The following is a 17896-nucleotide window of genomic DNA, read 5'->3' on the forward strand; positions in this document are numbered from 1 at the left end:
AATTTATATCACATCCTAAATCAGAGGATGTATGATTACTATGCAGGCTGAAATCTTTTTTTACAATATTATTTTTTTCATCCTTTTTCTCTATCAATAGGTCAAATCCAACGCTCTGAACCGCTTCTCACCCATTTCTTGCATTTAGGTCAAGACTCAAGGTGGAGAGAAGCCAAAGTTAGAAAATACAATCTGCAGCCAACAAAATAGAAATGAGGGAAACAGTCACTGATCAGAAAGGTAACATCCCCACTAAACAAATCAAATAAACACGTGCCATCATGGCAGTGATAATAATAACACTTATTACAGATTGGATTCATTCAATTGAAATAAAAGCATCAACTCTCATCATCACGTCAAAATACAACCTCCAGTGTATTATTTACATAATCACTGCATATTCATATCAGCTCTGATGGACGTGAGTGGCACAGGGATGTACAGCACATCCCTGCTGCGTAACATTATGTTTTTACTGCTGCTCCACTTCCTTGGAACTCTCTCTCTCTCTCTCTCTCTCTCTCTCTCTCTCTCTCCCTCTCTCTCCCTCTCTCTCCCTCCCTTAGCCCAGCCCCCTTGATCCCCTCTGTCCATTGGTGTCTTCGGTGTCTCACCCCCCTTCCCCCCCCCCCCTCCATCCATAGGTATAGTCCATAATCAGTGTCCATTGGTCTTTATTATGGCCTGTCCCCCCTCCCACTTGCCGGCGCATGGCCCTGCCCATGTTCACTGTGTCTCGCAGCGCGTCCATCTCCTGACGTTCAAGTTCGCAGGGACGTCACGTCCGCACTTGAACTTGCAGCTCGGGTGGGGGGGGGGCTTCTCTTCTGTTACCCCCCATCACTTCACTCCGTCTTTGCGAGTAAAGTCATGAGGAGCTCCGCACCGCGCGTCGCGCTCTCCGCCGCAGCCTCTGTATGATCCACAGCGCGTCCTCCGGCTTTTTTCCTTTTTCTTCCCCCCCCCCACCTCTCTCCTGTTCTCTCTGGACGTCAGACGCATCAATGAAGACGTTTCACTTGGAGTCTATCTCGTAGGAACGGATTTCCCAATGTGAACTCAGCCGAAGAGCCGCCACTGAACCAACATGTCTCGCCGAAAGCAAGGCAAACCCCAGCACTTGAGCAAACGGGAGTTTTCGCGTAAGTGGACATAGACACGCTTCTGCCTGTGTTTTCCTTTTGCACCACCTCTCCCTCTTCTTCAGAGAGCCTCCTCTTCTTCCCTTCCCTCCCTGGGTGTAGGGCAACTTCCCCGGGCAGGGTTGATAGGTGCGAGCCGGCGGCTGCGCGCACGGAGCCGCCGCTGAGGTCCGGAGTGAAACCACCCAACCCCACGCGTGGCCAGGACCACAGGTTCTTTCAGAAACGATAGTCCGGCGAAAGTTTTGCAACAAGCCGACCGGCAGCTTGAACTTGAAGGTGTTGAATAGCGCAGCCTTCCAGGTTTCCTTCGCCATTAAAGGGCATGCATGGGCTTTATGGCCGGAGACCTCTGGAGCCAGTAGACCTCTGTAGACCCATGAAGCCAGTAGCCAGAAGTTTCCATCTGTCTCTGACCTGCTCCTCCACTCCAGCCGACCTGCACCGGGGCTCGCCAGGATGTCTTTACAGAGTTCGCTGCGGGGTTCGAACCCAGGGACGCGGTGTTGACATGCCCACTTGTCCACGGCGCCGCGCAGAGAGACCTCGTGTGTGCGGTACGGACGGAACCTTGCGCCTGTGCCGCACATTCCTCGCAGCTCTCTGTTTAACGTCAGCGTGTGTTTAACGTCTTGTATCCTAAACAGAAACGCGTTGTGTTATCCACAGGAATCTCTCCGCAGCTGTGTGGGGACCGGGGGTGGGGGGGGAGAGGGGACGCAGGGAAGTCGCTTTTACGCGCGGGTCTGATTCCATTGCGGAGCTCTGGTTGAGATTGTGCGATGTGTGTACGCGTGTATGCGTGTTTGTCCACGTTGTCGTGATGCATTTGTGTTCGCAGGTGGGATCATTCCCCCCCCCACCGGGAGTGTTCACACCAGCAGGAAACTGCTTCTTTACGCGCGCCACAGAACGTGGAGACATCTCCAAATCCCCAGATTGTTTGAATCTCCCCTCCAGCTGCAGATCAGGAGCTTGTGTATACGCTGCTTTAATTATTTTTTCTCATCCTAAATGTTATCTCTGCATGCTGCTTCCCATACGGTTGAAACCAATTATGCTCTCGCAACATGTACTGTAGCCTATGCTTTCAGGGCAATTGTGGAAAGGTCTGCCAGTGGGGGGCGCAACGTGATTGTGGTCCTGTGGGCCACTTCTGAACTTGAACTTGATCCACTTAATCCCTGTGCTGCTTGGAAAAGCGCATGCAGAGGGTCGTTTTATGGTAGGAATGAGGGATTGTGGCAATAGTTCATGTCCCTTGCATTGCTCATAGGCCTATAGTAATGTAAGAATTGATTAATCAAAAATATTTAAAAAAAACAATGCAGGAAGAAAGTGTTCAAAGTCGAGCCTGTGCATCCATGGAACAATTCACAAAATCAAAGATATATCAATACATTTTTTTAAAGGATTCATTCACTCTGCATTTGTGGCGTTGGGTTCAGTTTCATTTAGTTCGGCATCATGATTTGACATATTCATATTATTTATTTGAGAACTCTGGATGATGATCTTTCCTGGTGCAAAGCGGCAATTAATTACACATTTATATGTGTGCAGAGAAGAAATGATTGCACTGTATATATATATGAGGCATTTGTTTTCTTGTTGATTTTTATCCATGCAAAAAATGGCAAAAACAAATCATATTTTGCAAGTGCAATTGATGAAATTATTGATCCATGGAAAGTCATAATAGTCTAAAATGGCAAAGGAAGAGGTCTAATGATTTTCCTGATAGAGGAACAGACCCACTCCTGTATCCCAGTGGGAAACATTGGCCCGAAACTACTTTCAATTCGAGCGCAGTCGGATGTCTGAAAAAAGGATTATATTTTAGTTTTCAAAGTTATTCACATCACTCTTGCTTGGCATCAAAATGAGATTATTTGGTTTGAAGGAAATCTCCCCACCTAACCCAGCCTCACACACCTCGCCTGTGTCCGCGGCATAAGCTGGTTGAGATAAGCTCCGGTAAAAATAGGGGCGAATTCCCTCATCTTTAATGCAGTCGAACATACAAGTAACCGGGGCCTATCTTGCATAGTCCCTCAGCACCTTCTCATCTGACCCGACACAGAATTAAAGGTTGAACTGGCGGCAAGAATTCATCACATCTTATCTCAACATCCCAGTCGGGGCGCCCGGTGTCGTTTACCGTGTGGCTAGATTACTTCTTTTTAAAATGCTCTCTCTCCTCTCTCCTCTCTTCCTCTCCCTCTCCCTTTCCTCTCCCTCTCCCTCTCCTCGCTCTCTCTGTCGGTACTTCAGGGACCTACTCCACATCCAACCCCTCAATGTCTAACCTTGGTTCACGAGATCCCAGCACTTTTAACGAAATGGGGTCCAATCATCTTGAACTCAAATTAGAATCTATTTTTTGATTCTCGGAGGTGTTAGGTTCATTAAAAAAGCGAGATTGGCAGCACAATAAAGAGGGTCAAGCAACTTAATCATTTGGCTGCTGCCTGCAAGCTGAATGTGTCAGTCCTTATCGAAGTCCCCTCTCTTTCTTTCTTTCTTTTTTCTTTTTTTCTTTCTTTCTTTCTTTCTTTCTTTCTTTCTTTCTTTCTTTCTTTCTTTCTTTCTTTCTTTCTTTCTTTCTTTCTTTCTTTCTTTCTTTCTTTCTTATTTTCTTCAAAGTATTGACTATAAAAAGCCCACCTGACCATTTTTTCCTGTCGATGTCTTCCATATTCAGGATTAGCAGATCAGATCCTCAGTGTTCTTCTCTGTTGCCTCCCTTGTTTACAAGCTCTACCTCTCTCTGTACAGTATCTCACATTCCTTTCTCTCTCCCGTCCATCCAGCTGAGCCGCTGTCAGGTGTTTTACCAGAAGACGACTCCCACGACTCCCCCAGGCTCGGAGTGGCCCCGGGCGATCTCCTCAAAGGGGACCAGGACCTGCTGACCTGCGGCCAGTGCCACTCCCGCTTCCCCCTGGCCGACATCCTGCTCTTCATTGAACACAAACGGAGGCAGTGCCACGGGAGCCTCTGCACGGACAAGCCCCTGGACAGGCCGCCGTCCTCGCCGCTCGCCTCGCCCCTCTCCACGTCCTCATCGCACTCGCGGACCCCCCACCAGCACTCGCGGAGGGCGTGCCACCCCGTGGAGGCAACGGTTCAGGTGTCGTCGCGGGACGAGGATTGTTTATCTGCTCCCTTGCAAGGAATAATCCCCAAAGTGGAGAACATCACAGGTAAACACAGTTGGAGATTAAAATGGCTGCCATGCAAGAGTAAAGAAATAGGCGAGAAAAAAGTTTGGGGAAGGTCTGAAGGTGTGTGGAGTGGGTCACACCTCCCAGGGTTCACAGAGAGTTGACTTCAGAAGGAGAACAATTGCCCTCTCTGATTACATGTGGGGTTTTGCCTCTGGTAGTGAAGATGTATCCAATCTGCACAAGCAGGGTGTGAAATATCTGCTGGTGCATTTAGGAGCTGTGAGTCTCACTCAGCTGAGCCATGATCCCACACGGAGACAGGAAAACGATTGTGAGAAAGGGAAAACTTTTGCAGACAGTTAAAAAAAAAAAAAGAGAGACAAAGACACAGATTATAAAAGAGAGAGAGAGAGAAATGGATTTCTTTTGGTTTGTCGCTGCATCACAGATGTGCTCAGATCCTGTGGCCACCACATTCGCTCTCATGTGGCGCTGAGAAATGCATCTCCATCCCTCCCTTTCCCTTATTACACTGTCATATCTCCCTCTCCCTTAAACAGGCGCCGCGTTATGATGCTAAAATTAAAAAAAAAGAGAGACAGGAAAGAATGTAATTATGCTGATCTGTCAAGGAAGAAGCGTTTATTTGAGGAACCCAACAACCACTAATTGTCCGTTTTTTTTTTTTTTTCTTCTTCTTGATTTGAGTAATTAAGGACTTCTTAAGGCGGCTGTTTGGTTTGTCGGTCGTCCGCTGGGGCTAAATGAGGCTGGAGTGAAAACATGAGTTGCTGTGCAAATAAGCATGAGTCCCTTATGGCCGGTTTTACAGAGTGGGGTTTGATTTTTTGACCAGCCTCTTTGAATGTTTATTCATTTCCTTTTAATAGATCCGATATCTTGTGCCAGACTGAGCCGATGGTCCGGGCGGTGGTGATTTAATTTGAATCCAATTCAGGCTAAACAGCGGCGCTCAACAATCTGCAGCACTGTACTTGTGTTAGCCGGGGCATCGTAAAGGGACTAGTGTTATCTGTTGTGGGCCAGTTAGCCCTCTGTCATACAGAATGACCACTGTTCATTAGTGTGCAGTTTGTTCAACATCTGCGCACACACACACACACACACACACTCATAACTACACACATGCACATCCAACATGCCTCTTGGCCCTGTCAGCTGTTTGAACACGTTTTTCTTTGCTCATTTAGTTCATCGTGCACTGGAGTTCACATGATATCATAAGGTCACTGGCATTGTGAGCAGGGTTTTATTTATAGGAGCCAGGTCTCGGAGCCTTGTGTAACGGGATTTATTTGGGTTAATAATGGATAGAATAACTTGTGTGGCAGTGTGTGTGGAGTGCGGTTGTTGTGGCACCTCGTCCGATTGTGTTATAACCTTGTTACAGTGTTTACAATGTGTTTTAAAACCCACTCTGTCTGACGATTAGGGGAAATGAGAAAACACAAGTGTGAGGTCAACGCGGCAGATTGGGAGAAAGCAGCGAGAGGTTTTTTGGGTCAAACAGGAGCTGCGGCCACTGTGCAGGACCAACACCACACATTAGTCACACATGCATAAAAGTCCCCCCCCCCCCCCTCTCCACCTCTGTGTCCAAGATTGATTGGTCCGGCCTGGCAGTGCCAGCACGCCACCCCCTACTCCATATGCTAGCTGCCATGTTCTCTCACACCGCTCAGTTAGAGGCTGACACTGTGCTGAGGCATCTCAATACACACGCTGCATCTCGGCCACACACCCGGCCTCACTTCATTCCAGGGGAGTGTGTTATATGTTACACCCTGAAAGACGCTCGCTGCCCCCCCCCCACCTTCCTGCCGAAATGTCACTCCACGCAGATGGATTTCTCCACGGAACAGCAGTTTAACAGGCACGGGCTTAGCTGGGGGGGGGGGATAGGTGCATGAGGAAAGAAGCTGCTGGGGGTTAAAAAAAAAGAAAAAAGGGAAAACAAAGAAATCAACAAAAACGAGCAGAGCAAAGCTTTCACTAAGTGCTGGACATTCAGCTGCTGAATCCACGTCCGTCTCCAAACATGTGAAGTTAAAACATGGGAAACAAAATGAATAATGGGATGAACCTGACAACACACACAGACACGTGGGACCATGAGGTGGGGGAAATGGGGGGGGGGGAGCTGGAGGTGAAGCTTCTTGCCCCTCAGTCTCCGTCTACCCGGGACAGCTGAGGCCGTCTGGGAGTCTCATGGCTGCAGCTGGGGGTCTGGGGTCTGGGGTCTGGGGCCGTTAGCAGAGGGGCAGAGCAGCCTGCGTGCCGTCATTTGCATGATAAACAATTTAAGATATGCATAGGGACACCGCTAGCTTGTCTCCAGATTATGGATGGCCCAGAAAAAAACGAGCAGATGACAGTTTCTCACACAAACTTAAGTGATTTGCGGAGTTGGTGTAAAACTGGATTTATTCCGCGGCATCTAATTACTATTAAAGGGGACAAGGGGGCGGAGCAGATTCATAGTTTTTATTTGCATCCCCATTCATTAGTGTGCGGGGCTGAATGTGATCAGTGGGATAAGTGATTGTTTGCTCTTCCAACGTTGAGCAAGTGGAGCAAGATGCTTTTCATCGTGATGATTTAGGATCCACGGCCCAACCGCCCGTACATGGGCTTCCTCATGTCCCACATACTATAATTACTATTTTTAACAAATTGTTTCTCTTCGCTACATTTTATGAGCCCGGTGCCACATTCTTGCGCTCATATCGCTGCGGTGGCGTGACCTGGTATTTATCCTTCCCAGCATTAGCACCTCTCGCATTCTCGCCCCGTGTACTATGGCCGCTCTGGTAATGAGGCCGTTGAAGCCTCTGGAATCGACCAGCACCTCACACTCCTGCCTCCTTCCAGCGCGCCGCCTCCATTGTAACCTGGACTGTGAATCGATACTGAGTTAATTATGCCAGCCACCTTCCCCCCCCACCCCCCCCCCCCCCCCGTTGCCTCTTTGAGAAAGAAAAACATTCGCGCAGCCGAGCGGTGATTCCTGTAACACCTCTGCGTGGCTGCATGTGTGTCTTCTTGCAGCAGCTTGCCTGTCCTGTTTCTCCCTGTGCCTTGTGGAGACAAAGGTATTTAGCAGGCTCCCTATTGGCATCGTGCCACCTTTCTCCAAACCAAACCAACCCCCCCCCTCACTCTCATAAGCACACATATACACACTGGGTATCTGTTAGGCAGAACTGGGGGCTGGGCTATGTGTGTGTGTGTGTGTGTGTGTGTGTGTGTGTGTGTGTGTGTGTGTGTGTGTGTGTGTGTGGCGAGAGGCTCCCTGGTCGTGATGTCTTCCTCCCTGTGTCCACTGTGTGTCTGTGTGTGCGTATAAGTTCACATGTGGCGTGCGCCTTTGTTTTCGGCGATCACTTTAATTGATAGTGAAAAGGCACAGGCGCATGCTATTGTAATTATTGGATAACCGGCTAATATTTTCAATATAAACTCCATTGTCTGTACAAACTGACTTTAATTTGATCCTACAGCTGCTGGGGGCTCTGATAAAATCAGTCCTATTTTTGGCCTGTGGGCTCCGCTAAGTCTTAATGGAGGTGAGCAGGAGTGGGGTTTTTTAGGATGAATTTTTCATAGAGGACATTTTTGTATTCCGGAGCCGAGCTCTAAACACCCAGAAATGTTGTCGGCGGAGATTCGTCAGCCTTTGTTGTCGGTGTTGAGTGTTAGTGGCTTTGGCTGCATTCAAGTGCTGAAGTCTCCTGGATGTTTACATCTCGAGTGTGGATGCAGTGTTCAGCTAATGTATGTGCATACGTGTGTGTGTGTGTGTGTGTGTGTGTGTGTGTGTGTGTGTGTGTGTGTGTGTGTGTATATGAGTGTGGTTTTGACCACTTAAACTGTTTATAGCCCTCGGTGTGCGTGTGTGAGAGAGAGAGAGAAAGAGTAGGTGTAGGTGTGTGTGCGTGCGTGTATGTGTGTGTGTGTGTTTGTGTGTGTGTGTGTGTGTGTGTGTGTTTGTGTGTGTGTGTGTATCGGGCTGTTTGTTAAAGCTTTACTACCCTGGGTGTGCAGGCTGAACATGAAAGGGTCTTTGACTTGGCAAGCCTCGCTTGAGGACACCCCTCTGTGGACCATGCCAGGCCAGACTTGGCACAGAGCGCTGGGCCTGAGGGACGGGCTGGGCCTAAATATCTGTGTGTGTGTGTGTGTGTGTGTGTGTGTGTGTGTGTGTGTGTTAACAGTGAGGTAGAGGAGGTATATCTGTGTGTTAAAGTTATGTTTAGTGGGTTTATAGGAAGCAGGACTTATGGTGAGGTGGCGGCTCTGTGTGTGACTGACAGCGGGAGTGTATGTGTACTTAAGGGTAGGTATGCAGTAGACTGTGGGTCTGTGTGTGTGTGTGTGTGTGTGTGTGTGTGTGTGTGTGTGTGTGTGTGTGTGTGTGTGTGTGTGTGTGTGTGTGTGTGTGTGTGTGTGTGTGTGCGCTGTCCTCAGGGCTCCTAGCTTGGGCTTCCTGTGTCTCTGTTTGTCTTCTAACAACCCCGGTACGACAGCCTCAGGCCATTCAGGTGGAGGCTAGTTGAAGTATGCACACACAAACACACACACACACACACACACACACACACACACACACACACACACATCACTTGCACTCACACACACACACACACACATACACACAAAAAGAGGCTTTGACAAATGCACACACCCACCCACAAATGTAAACACACCTGTTATGAACACAACAATGTAACCCCCCCTTTACAGACACACACGCTGTCACACACACACGCACACACACACACACACACACGCACATACAGTGTAAACCCCCTCCTGTGTAACTGTTTTGTCTGTAATAAATGTGTTTTGGCAGAGGCCCCATGATGTGCTGTGAGTTGATGAGATGTGTCAGAAACATATGATCCTTATTTTAGCCCCCTCCCCTCCACACACCCCCCTCTCCCGTTCTCTCTGTTGCTCTCTTTCTCTCCTTCCCCCTTCTCTCCGTCTCTCTATCTCGTTCTCTCACTTACGCTCTCTCTCTCTCTCTCCATGATTTGCTCCAGTAGTTTGTCTCGAGGGACTGGAAACTCGAAGTTTTGGCTACATTAGCGTGTCTGCACCTCTTAAAGGCTTCCAACATCCACTCTAGACCTCATTCTCACTCTCACAAATTTGGCTGCAGAGCAAGCCAGAAGACACACACACACGCACACACACACACACACACACACACACACACACACACACACACACACACACACACACACACACACACACACGGCCTCTTTCTATCCCCTCCACCTACTGTCAAGCAAAGCTATACGACAGAAACAGCCTTGTTTGTCCACAGCGGCGTCACGCGGGATGAAAAAGTATCCTCAGAAATAAGCATGTCCTGCCGCTGTCCTGTCAATAGCGTGGCAGGCAGTCACATCCCAGGGTCAGAGGTCACCTGACAGCGTCAGGGCCTGTCACGCCAGCCGCCGGCTTCACCACCTGCAGGTTAATGACTTTATTTTTAGAAAGAACAGAAACCGAAAAGAAAAAGTGTCTTTGATACAGCTGAAGCCCAGGAACTGGTGAATGAGAGCGAAAAGGACAGAAGTGGTTTGTTAGGTTGGTTTAACAGGAACAGAGATTTAACAAGGTCATTTTTATTTTTAAAAAAAGTGACCTGTTTTTTACTTTAAAGCCTGATTTAGGTTGCTGATTAAAACGGATCTGGATTTTAGTATTTGGTACTTTGGTCCGTATTGGATTATCAGGACCTGTATCACTGCTCAGTGTGTCACCTCAACCTCTCGGGTTTCTGTTATGACTCTGTGTTGTTTATAGATGTGGAGCTGCCGGCCTGTTGCTTTGTCTTTCTCACACCCGCGGTGATAATGCTGAGGCCATGGGAGAGCCTCACGGACCAGGGCCTCATGTTAGTGTGAACCCACTGAGTCTGGTCACTATCTGTCTCTCATAGTGTTTCTCCCCCCCACTATCTGTCCCGCTGCAGCTCCCAGTGCTGGGCTTGGCCCGTCGGAGTGGCCGTGTCTGTGGGTGTGTGCAAGTCCATTTGTACCTTTTGTTTGTGGGTGGGTGGTCGTCTACAGCTGTGTCTGGCCGGTCTTATCTCCGCCACAGAGATACGGCTCAGAGAGGCCCCTGCGCCTGACGTTACACTTTTGAAAACCCACTGCCCCTTTGTGTGTGTGTGTGTGTGTGTGTGTTGGAGCGAGTCTTAGGAGTGTTTTGTACATACGCATGCAAACCATGTCTGCTGCAGCACTTTTTCATAAATGTATACTAATAGGTTGCTGTATTCCTCTGGGGGGGTTGTATTCGAAAGCTCATTGCCTCCTAATAGCTCAAGTTAACTGTACATTTGATCTTAGATTCAAATCCCACGTCTTTTAAATGATGATCAGAAGATGGGGCCTTCATTCATTTTTAAGAGAGTGTTAATTTAGTTATTAGAAGCACTCTAGGCTCCATGGTGCTTTTGCAGTTTTGCATGCAAAATGCATGCAGGCGCAAATTTGGCACACCAGTGAGACCGACACACACCTTCATCACGGATGCGTGCACACAAATACTCACACCTCCACTCCATCCCCCCCCCCCCACACCAAACTGACCCCCAACCCTCATCGCACAGCCATATCCCACATACACACACATTCATAAATGCACACTCCTGTCCCTGGCAGCCTTTACTTTTGCAGGCTGAATCTCACTGATAACATGCTGGCGCCCTCATTTAAATTTGAAGCGCTTCTTTAATCTTCAAAGGCCTGATTGCTTTATGAATATGCATGAACTGAGCTGACTCTCAGTTCATTACCTTGTTGTAAATTCTAATGACCATTAGGGCCCCGCGCGGTAATTGCCAATTGTTTTGCATTTTTGATTAGCCCATTACCGGAGCGCATTCTGAACATGTCTGCCCTGCCTGCCTGCCAGGCCACAGCAAGAAGCAGAGGGAGGGAGAGAGGGAGAGATGAAGAGGAGGAGGAGAGAAAACAGAAAAAAAGGGTGAGGTGTGCTAGTGTGCGGGCATGGGAACATAGTTTAGATAGCGCACATTTCCAGGCCTGGTCAGAAATGTTAGGAAGTAAAAAAAAAAAAAAAGGGGGGATGAAAGACACAAGGCAAGAAACGTGGATGTTTGGATGTTCCAGATAAACAAGCTCTGTCCAGGGTTGTTTCTGCTGGAGCTTGAGTGCAAGAGCATGTACCTGGCTGCATCCACGTCAGCCTGTGTGTTGCCTGTGTGCGTGGATGTCCGCCTCCCTGTGTGTGTACATGTCCAAGTGTGCGTGCAGCTCGTCGGGCGCAGGGAGGGACGGGTGGTGTGCTGGGGGGAGGTGGAGGGAGGCTCTGGCAGTGCGTCCCAATCCACGCCGTGCCTGGGACTTATGAAAGATTAATGGCTCCTAGCAGGATGGCATCACCCTGCTACAACTTGATAACATCTAATGGATAATTTAGCACACTAAAACCGGCAGACTGGTCCCACTCTGTGGAGCAGGCAGGAGAGGACAGCAGCTGCTGGGCTTCTGGGGTCCGCCGCTGTGGCTGTTTGTCGGAGAGAGAGTGGCATGAAAGCGGGAGGAAGAGAGGGAGTGAAAGAGTCAGGAAGAGGGATGGAAAATGTGTGTGTGTGTGTGTGTGTGACGATGACACGAGTCCTCCATGGTCCCGCTCCCTCACCAGGAGTAGGACGGTGGTTTGGAGAGTTGATGAGCCGATTAGCCAGAGAACTGTCACTGTCTCTCTCTCTCTCTCTCTCTCGCCCCGTGCATCTTCACTTAGATCTTCTCCTGGTCAGTGTTCTGTTGGAACAGGACCTGCAGCTGTTCCATCACAGAAGACACTCGGGCAATTTACCTGCTCAGCACCTGGTATGATTTCTGGAAATCCTCCAGCACAGGTCTCGGGGTATCAAAAGAAATAACCACGAAATATACAAAAATCACATTATATTTAATTGAAGGCTGGTTATACGATTTTAGTTCGCTTGTTTCTTAATAAGGAGCACAAAAGAATATACTGTCCACCCAAGATATAAAAAGGTACCTCCCCTAACCTTTAAGAATATGACGCAAACTGTAATAATTCAAAAATAAACTGTTCATATAATATACCTTCAGAAATGTAAATGGACTGGAATAAATATTAGAAACACCTCTCGGTATAACCTGTTAGAACTCAGCAGCAGATCAACCGTAAAGTTGAATCTGAATCTTTATTCTCAATTAGTTTCCGTTTTGAAATGAATCATTCAGCTCAGCAGTAGTGAATCATTTAGTTAGGCCACATGGTAATTCACAATGCTTTTTCTCTACGGTGTCCTTATTTTCCTACTCGCCTCCATATTGTGTTCCTTCCCTACATCAAACCTATTCATGAATGTGAAAACTGCTGCTCGTATAATTGAATCCATAAATGCTGCAGGATCTTTTGTGTGAATGGGGCTTCTGTCTGTTTGTTCACCTTCTCTCTCTCTCTCTCTCTCTCTCTCTCTCTCTCTCTCTCTCTCTCTCTCTCTCTCTCTCTCTCTCTCTCTCTCTCTCTCTCTCTTCTCTGTCTCTCATGTAACGTTGAGAATCTCCATAGCCTTGACGCAGCTTGTAGCCCTGACTGTCTGTCTCTTATTCCCACACTATTAAGCTGTTGACAGTTTGGTTAATCGTCCCACAGTTTGACTTCAGGGGGGAATCGGGAGCGGGGGGTCAGCGGAGTCCGTCTCCGAGGTGTGGAGAGAGAGAGAGAGAGAGAGAGAGAGAGAGCGGCCTGTACGTGCGCGTGCTGCTCCTCACCCGGTGGCGTGCCTTCGTGTCGCGAGTTTGTCTCGTTTTAACAGGAGAAGGGGGATGCGTTGGCAGGAGAGGAGGAGGAGGAGGAAGAGGAGGAAGAGGAGGGGGGGTTGGGATTTCTGACTTTGCTCTTGGTCTTGAAGGGGCCAGGAGGGGCAATGAACACAATGGGGAAATTGTCCAGCTTGGGATCAGCTCGAGGAAAGTTGCTGGTCTGGGTTTTCGCAGCCTGGCCGGTTTGGTCTGTGTCCAGTCTGTGTGTGTTCACGCTCACACACATACAGATTGAGAGAGAGAGAGAGAGAGAGAGAGAGAGAGAGAGAGAGAGAGAGAGAGAGAGAGAGAGAGAGAGAGAGAGAGAGAGAGGGAGAGAGAGAGAGAGAGAGATGTAGCAGCAGCAGCAGCAGCAGCAGCAGAGCCTGCTATGGCCAAAGGAGTCTCAGGCAGACAGCATGATAGATGGCTTTGTTAAAGGGTCCCAGGGTGTCCCCTGAACTTGAAGCACTCTGTTTATCTTGAATAGGAGAAGCACAGAGTGTTGGGGGGGCAGCGTGCAGGAGGAGGAGGCGGAGGAGGAGGACGAGAAGGAGGAGGAGGAGAAGGAGAAGAAAGGGAATGATATAGCTTTCAGGGGAAGGGAAAGAAAGGGAGTGGAGGATGAGGCGGCGGGGCGAGCGAGGGAGAGCGAGGGCCTGTCTCTGGGCAGGCCTGGCTGGGGGTTGGGGAGGTTAAGGGCGGGTCGTGAGCAGGCACGGCTGCTGGAGACACAGGGAGCGGAGGGAGAGAGGGGGGGATGGGGCAGCTCTCCTCGTAGCTGTCCATTAACAGATGAACTTGGCAATGGTCCAGGCCTCAAAGGTCTCGGGACACACACACACACACACACACACACACACACACACACACACACACACACACACACACACACACACATACATGTACATACACTCACATGCATGGACGCATACGTCCCTGGTACCTGCTGCCTGTGGATGGAATGCCACCACCCTTCTTTGTCCGGAGGCGAAAGAGGACACGTCTCTGGTTCACCTATGTCAGAACCAGTTCAGACCGGTTAGCCAGCCAGGCCGAAGGAGGCTAACGGACAGGCCTTGGTTGCCTGGCCCTCCTCTCTCTCTCTCTCTCTCTCTCTCTCTCCCTCTCCCTCTCCCTCTCTCTCCCACTTCTATGGCCTCCTCTCGTCCTCCTCTTCTGTTTTCCCGGCTTTAGAGGAGGAAACAGAGAGAACCTCTAACCTGGGGGCACAGGACAATGCAGAGGAGAGAAGAAAGAAGCGAGGGAGCGTGGGAACAACGGGAGAGACGAACGGATCGGGTCGTAAACAGGGTGGGAAGAGGAGGGAAAAGTGTTTGGTTGTTGTTGGTGCTCTCCTCCTTGATGGGGCAACATGAGCTTAACACCGCGGCTATTGTGTACTGAAAACATTACAGCAAACATGAGAGTGGTGAAAACTGGGGGAGAGAACTTGATATGGAACGTGTACATAATGGACTGTTGTGCTCTGTGGGCAAGCAATCTTCTATCTGTGTCAACTTGGCATGCAAGGGTATACGCACGGACCCATGTTTCATACATGAACACGTATGGATGTGGCAGTAATGGAAATCATGTCTGCAAATGTGTTTGTGTCTGTGAACGCCATAAAATATGGACGCAGCTCCCTCTCCTAATTACGACTCGGATGTGTCCCTTGAGTTTTGAGAGCAGGCTGTTCGCCGTTCCACTTCAAATGCTTTCAGCTCGCACACACACCCTGCCTCAAGATGGCAGATCAGAAAGCGCTGTCACATCACGAACATCTGAGGAATCCGAGAGTTTATCACTGTCGCACCCGAAGAATCTATTAATTCGAGTCCGTCTTTAGGCTACTGCTATCGTTTGTCCGTCATCTTGATCAAAGTGTTTCTGCGATTGACGATTTCATGTTTACAGTTTGGGGGACGCCCATGGTCACAAAGTCGAGAGAAAAACAAATCCCAGACTCCAGGGTAAAAATGTGACCGCGGTTAAAGCCGATGTGAACACGACGTGCTGATTTGAAATAAGTGATTTGTTAAAAAGCGGGAAATTGGAGCGTGAAGGCGTGAAGTGAACGAGTGGGAGCAGGAGGATGCGGTTAGGTGTCACCTTCCCAGCAAGCCTTGCAGGTGTGTGTCTCTCTCTCTCTCTACATAGCCCCTTTTTCCACTGGTCAAAAAACCCACTGACACCCACTAACATCTGGCTTTTGTCTGCAATAGGAATGAATACGACTGGCATAGACATGGGTGAGGAAGTGATGGAAACACGACACCTGGGTGAACGCGGGAATTTCTTCTTCTTTAGTTTGGCAGTCCAGACGCTGACACTGTCCTTTTTCTGCGTGACGTTGTGACGCACATTAACCTTCTGGCGTTGGCACAGAAATAATAATGTTTGTCCGCTACTTCTTAAGGAACAACTTGCAATGGCGATTTTTTTTGAGACAGCTTCTCTGTTTCTGACACGTTCCTGACATCGAGCACGAATCACCAGGGGGAAGAAACACAGAAAGGCAAACTAGCAATGGGAAAGGAGTCAATTGTCTTTTTAGCGGGTTTAACCACATTTAAAAACCTGCTAATTTTGGTGTAAAAGAGGTTTAAATATCTTTATCACACCTCACCCTGCCTTTGTCTGTCCTTTTTGATTGTGACTAATACATACTGGACTTCAAGTGCAGCCACAGAACTTGGCTCATCTCTCATATCTTTATACCAGGAGATTTATTCTTTAAATGTTGGTATGTTGATAATTGCGCATTTATATAATGTCCTCATTTGTACACAGACATTGTGAGTTGTCAAGTACCCAAACTCAGCGTTGCGTGCTCAGTCATATGTGATGTGGAACGGCAGTTGTGTTAGATCTTGTGTCAATTGACAGACTGGGTTCTCATGTATGAATTCAGCCCATGCACGCTGCAGGGCAAACATGGTTAATGTATGTTTGCGTGTCTGTGTGCGCATGTGTTTATGTGGGTCTCCATGTAAATGCATGCGATCCCATTTGCATGTATTTCACACATGCTCACATTAATTTGTTATTTATAAAGAAGGTTCTTCGTTTCATCCTCCTTCTTTCTTCTAGCGATTCTCGCTCTTGCTCTATTTCTCAGAAATGTGTTTTCTTTTCCAGAACTCATGCGCGGCTACACCGGTGCCTAAGCCAACTAAATATCCCGCTTGTGTGTGTGTGTGTCTGTGTGTGTGTGTGTGTGATGATGGCTGTTTTTATAATGCCCCCCTGCAAATTTGCATATGTATATGCGCAGATTGTATGAGAAGAGCTCTCACACTTAGAGCAGTTGGATAGGGAGGGCGATGGGGGCCATTGCAAGGGTTGTGTATAGTTTATTTGTGTCTGTGTGTGTGTGTGTGTGTTGAAGGGGGGGGGGGGGGTCGTGGTGGTGTTTTCACCCCCCCCCCCCAGACAAAGCCGGCCACTGCTCCCAGATGGTAGTCTGCTCTCTTCGGCCATGTGTCTGGTGTGTGTGTGTGTGTGTGTGTGTGTGTGTGTATGTGCGTGAGTGTGTGTGTGTGTGTGTGTTTATGGATACAAAGATGGAGAGAGTGAGGGAGAAATTTGCAAGCGAGAGTGTGTGTGCATGAGATGCTGTGAGAGGATGCTGATGAAGGAACATTGTCTGTGTGTGTGTGTGTATGTGTGTGTGTGTGTGTGTGCGTGTATGTATGTGTGTGTGTTTGCACTTACTCGTGGACATATATGTAAAGAAAGTGAGAATCACACAATTTAATATATCATCTCCTCAATGGGTTTTCATAGTGTCATTCAAAGCAGCCCAGTGTGTTGTCTGTGCCTTGTTCTAGATGCATTAGAAGACATAATGCAAGGCAGACAGACAAAAGGAGAGATGGATAGACTAAAAGGAGGGATGGAAAGGGGATGAGGGACTCAGAGGTAGGGCTTGGTGATTCTTTGTCTGTGCGCTGTTGACCTACTGTAGAGATTGTCCATAGACGTCTGGCTATTGGGGTCAGTATTAAAGACAGGCGTCAGGATTATGGTTATCTCAACTGTCTCCTGGACAGTGGGACTGGTAATTAGGTGGCTGAGACAGAGACTTGGCTCGACGAGATGTACGTGCAAAGGAAGTCATATTTGATATTTAGATCTTTTTGCATCGTGAAGGACTTACAAGTGTCTTTTACATGTCAGGGGCCAGGTCTTCTGGTACGTGTACATGTAGGCAACAGGCTGAATCGTGAACTTTATTGTTCACGCACTTGCTTTAGCAGTGTGCGGTTTACTGGAGGATTCCAATGGAGGGCACACCACAGAACTCGATCCACATCCAGATTTGGCTGCGGTAAACATAAACCAAGATAGCGACCTTCAAGAAGCTCAATATTTGGCTAATGTTAAGATCATGACAGAAGAAGCGACGAGACCTATCGTTCTCTGCAGGATCTGCTGCTGATGAGGCGCCCACTGACCGTGTCAAGAACTCGCTGCTGCCCCCGAACTTTATGCATATGCATATGCGTCTCGTTAATTTTCCGGTAATTAACAACGCACCAAACAGACCCAGGATACGTGAGGCCGCCATGATGCGTAGTTTAGAGCAAATTTATCTCCGACCTAAGAGTGGGAGGGCTCCGATATTCAATAAGAAAATCCCGGGTCCTGTCTTCATCCTGGTGTCCCTCTGAGGCCGTATGTTAAAACCGGCTGCCCTGGTACGAGAGGGCGTATCTATCGCTTGGACAGA

At 48.5% G+C, this 17896-nt stretch overlaps 1 protein-coding gene across 1 annotated transcript in view; it reads left to right on the forward strand.

Annotated features, from left to right (window-relative positions):
* Positions 1 to 1075: 1075 nt before the first annotated feature.
* bcl11ab (BCL11 transcription factor A b) overlaps positions 1076 to 17896 on the forward strand; it is a 33250-nt gene continuing 16429 nt past the window's right edge. Inside the window, exons 1-2 of the mRNA XM_061093572.1 lie at positions 1076 to 1145; positions 3959 to 4351. Coding sequence (XP_060949555.1) covers positions 1091 to 1145; positions 3959 to 4351 — 448 coding nt within the window. The 5' untranslated portion in view covers positions 1076 to 1090. The remainder of the gene's footprint in view (positions 1146 to 3958; positions 4352 to 17896) is intronic.

Source organism: Limanda limanda, chromosome 2 (genome assembly GCF_963576545.1).
Source record: "Limanda limanda chromosome 2, fLimLim1.1, whole genome shotgun sequence".
NCBI lineage: Eukaryota > Metazoa > Chordata > Actinopteri > Pleuronectiformes > Pleuronectidae > Limanda > Limanda limanda.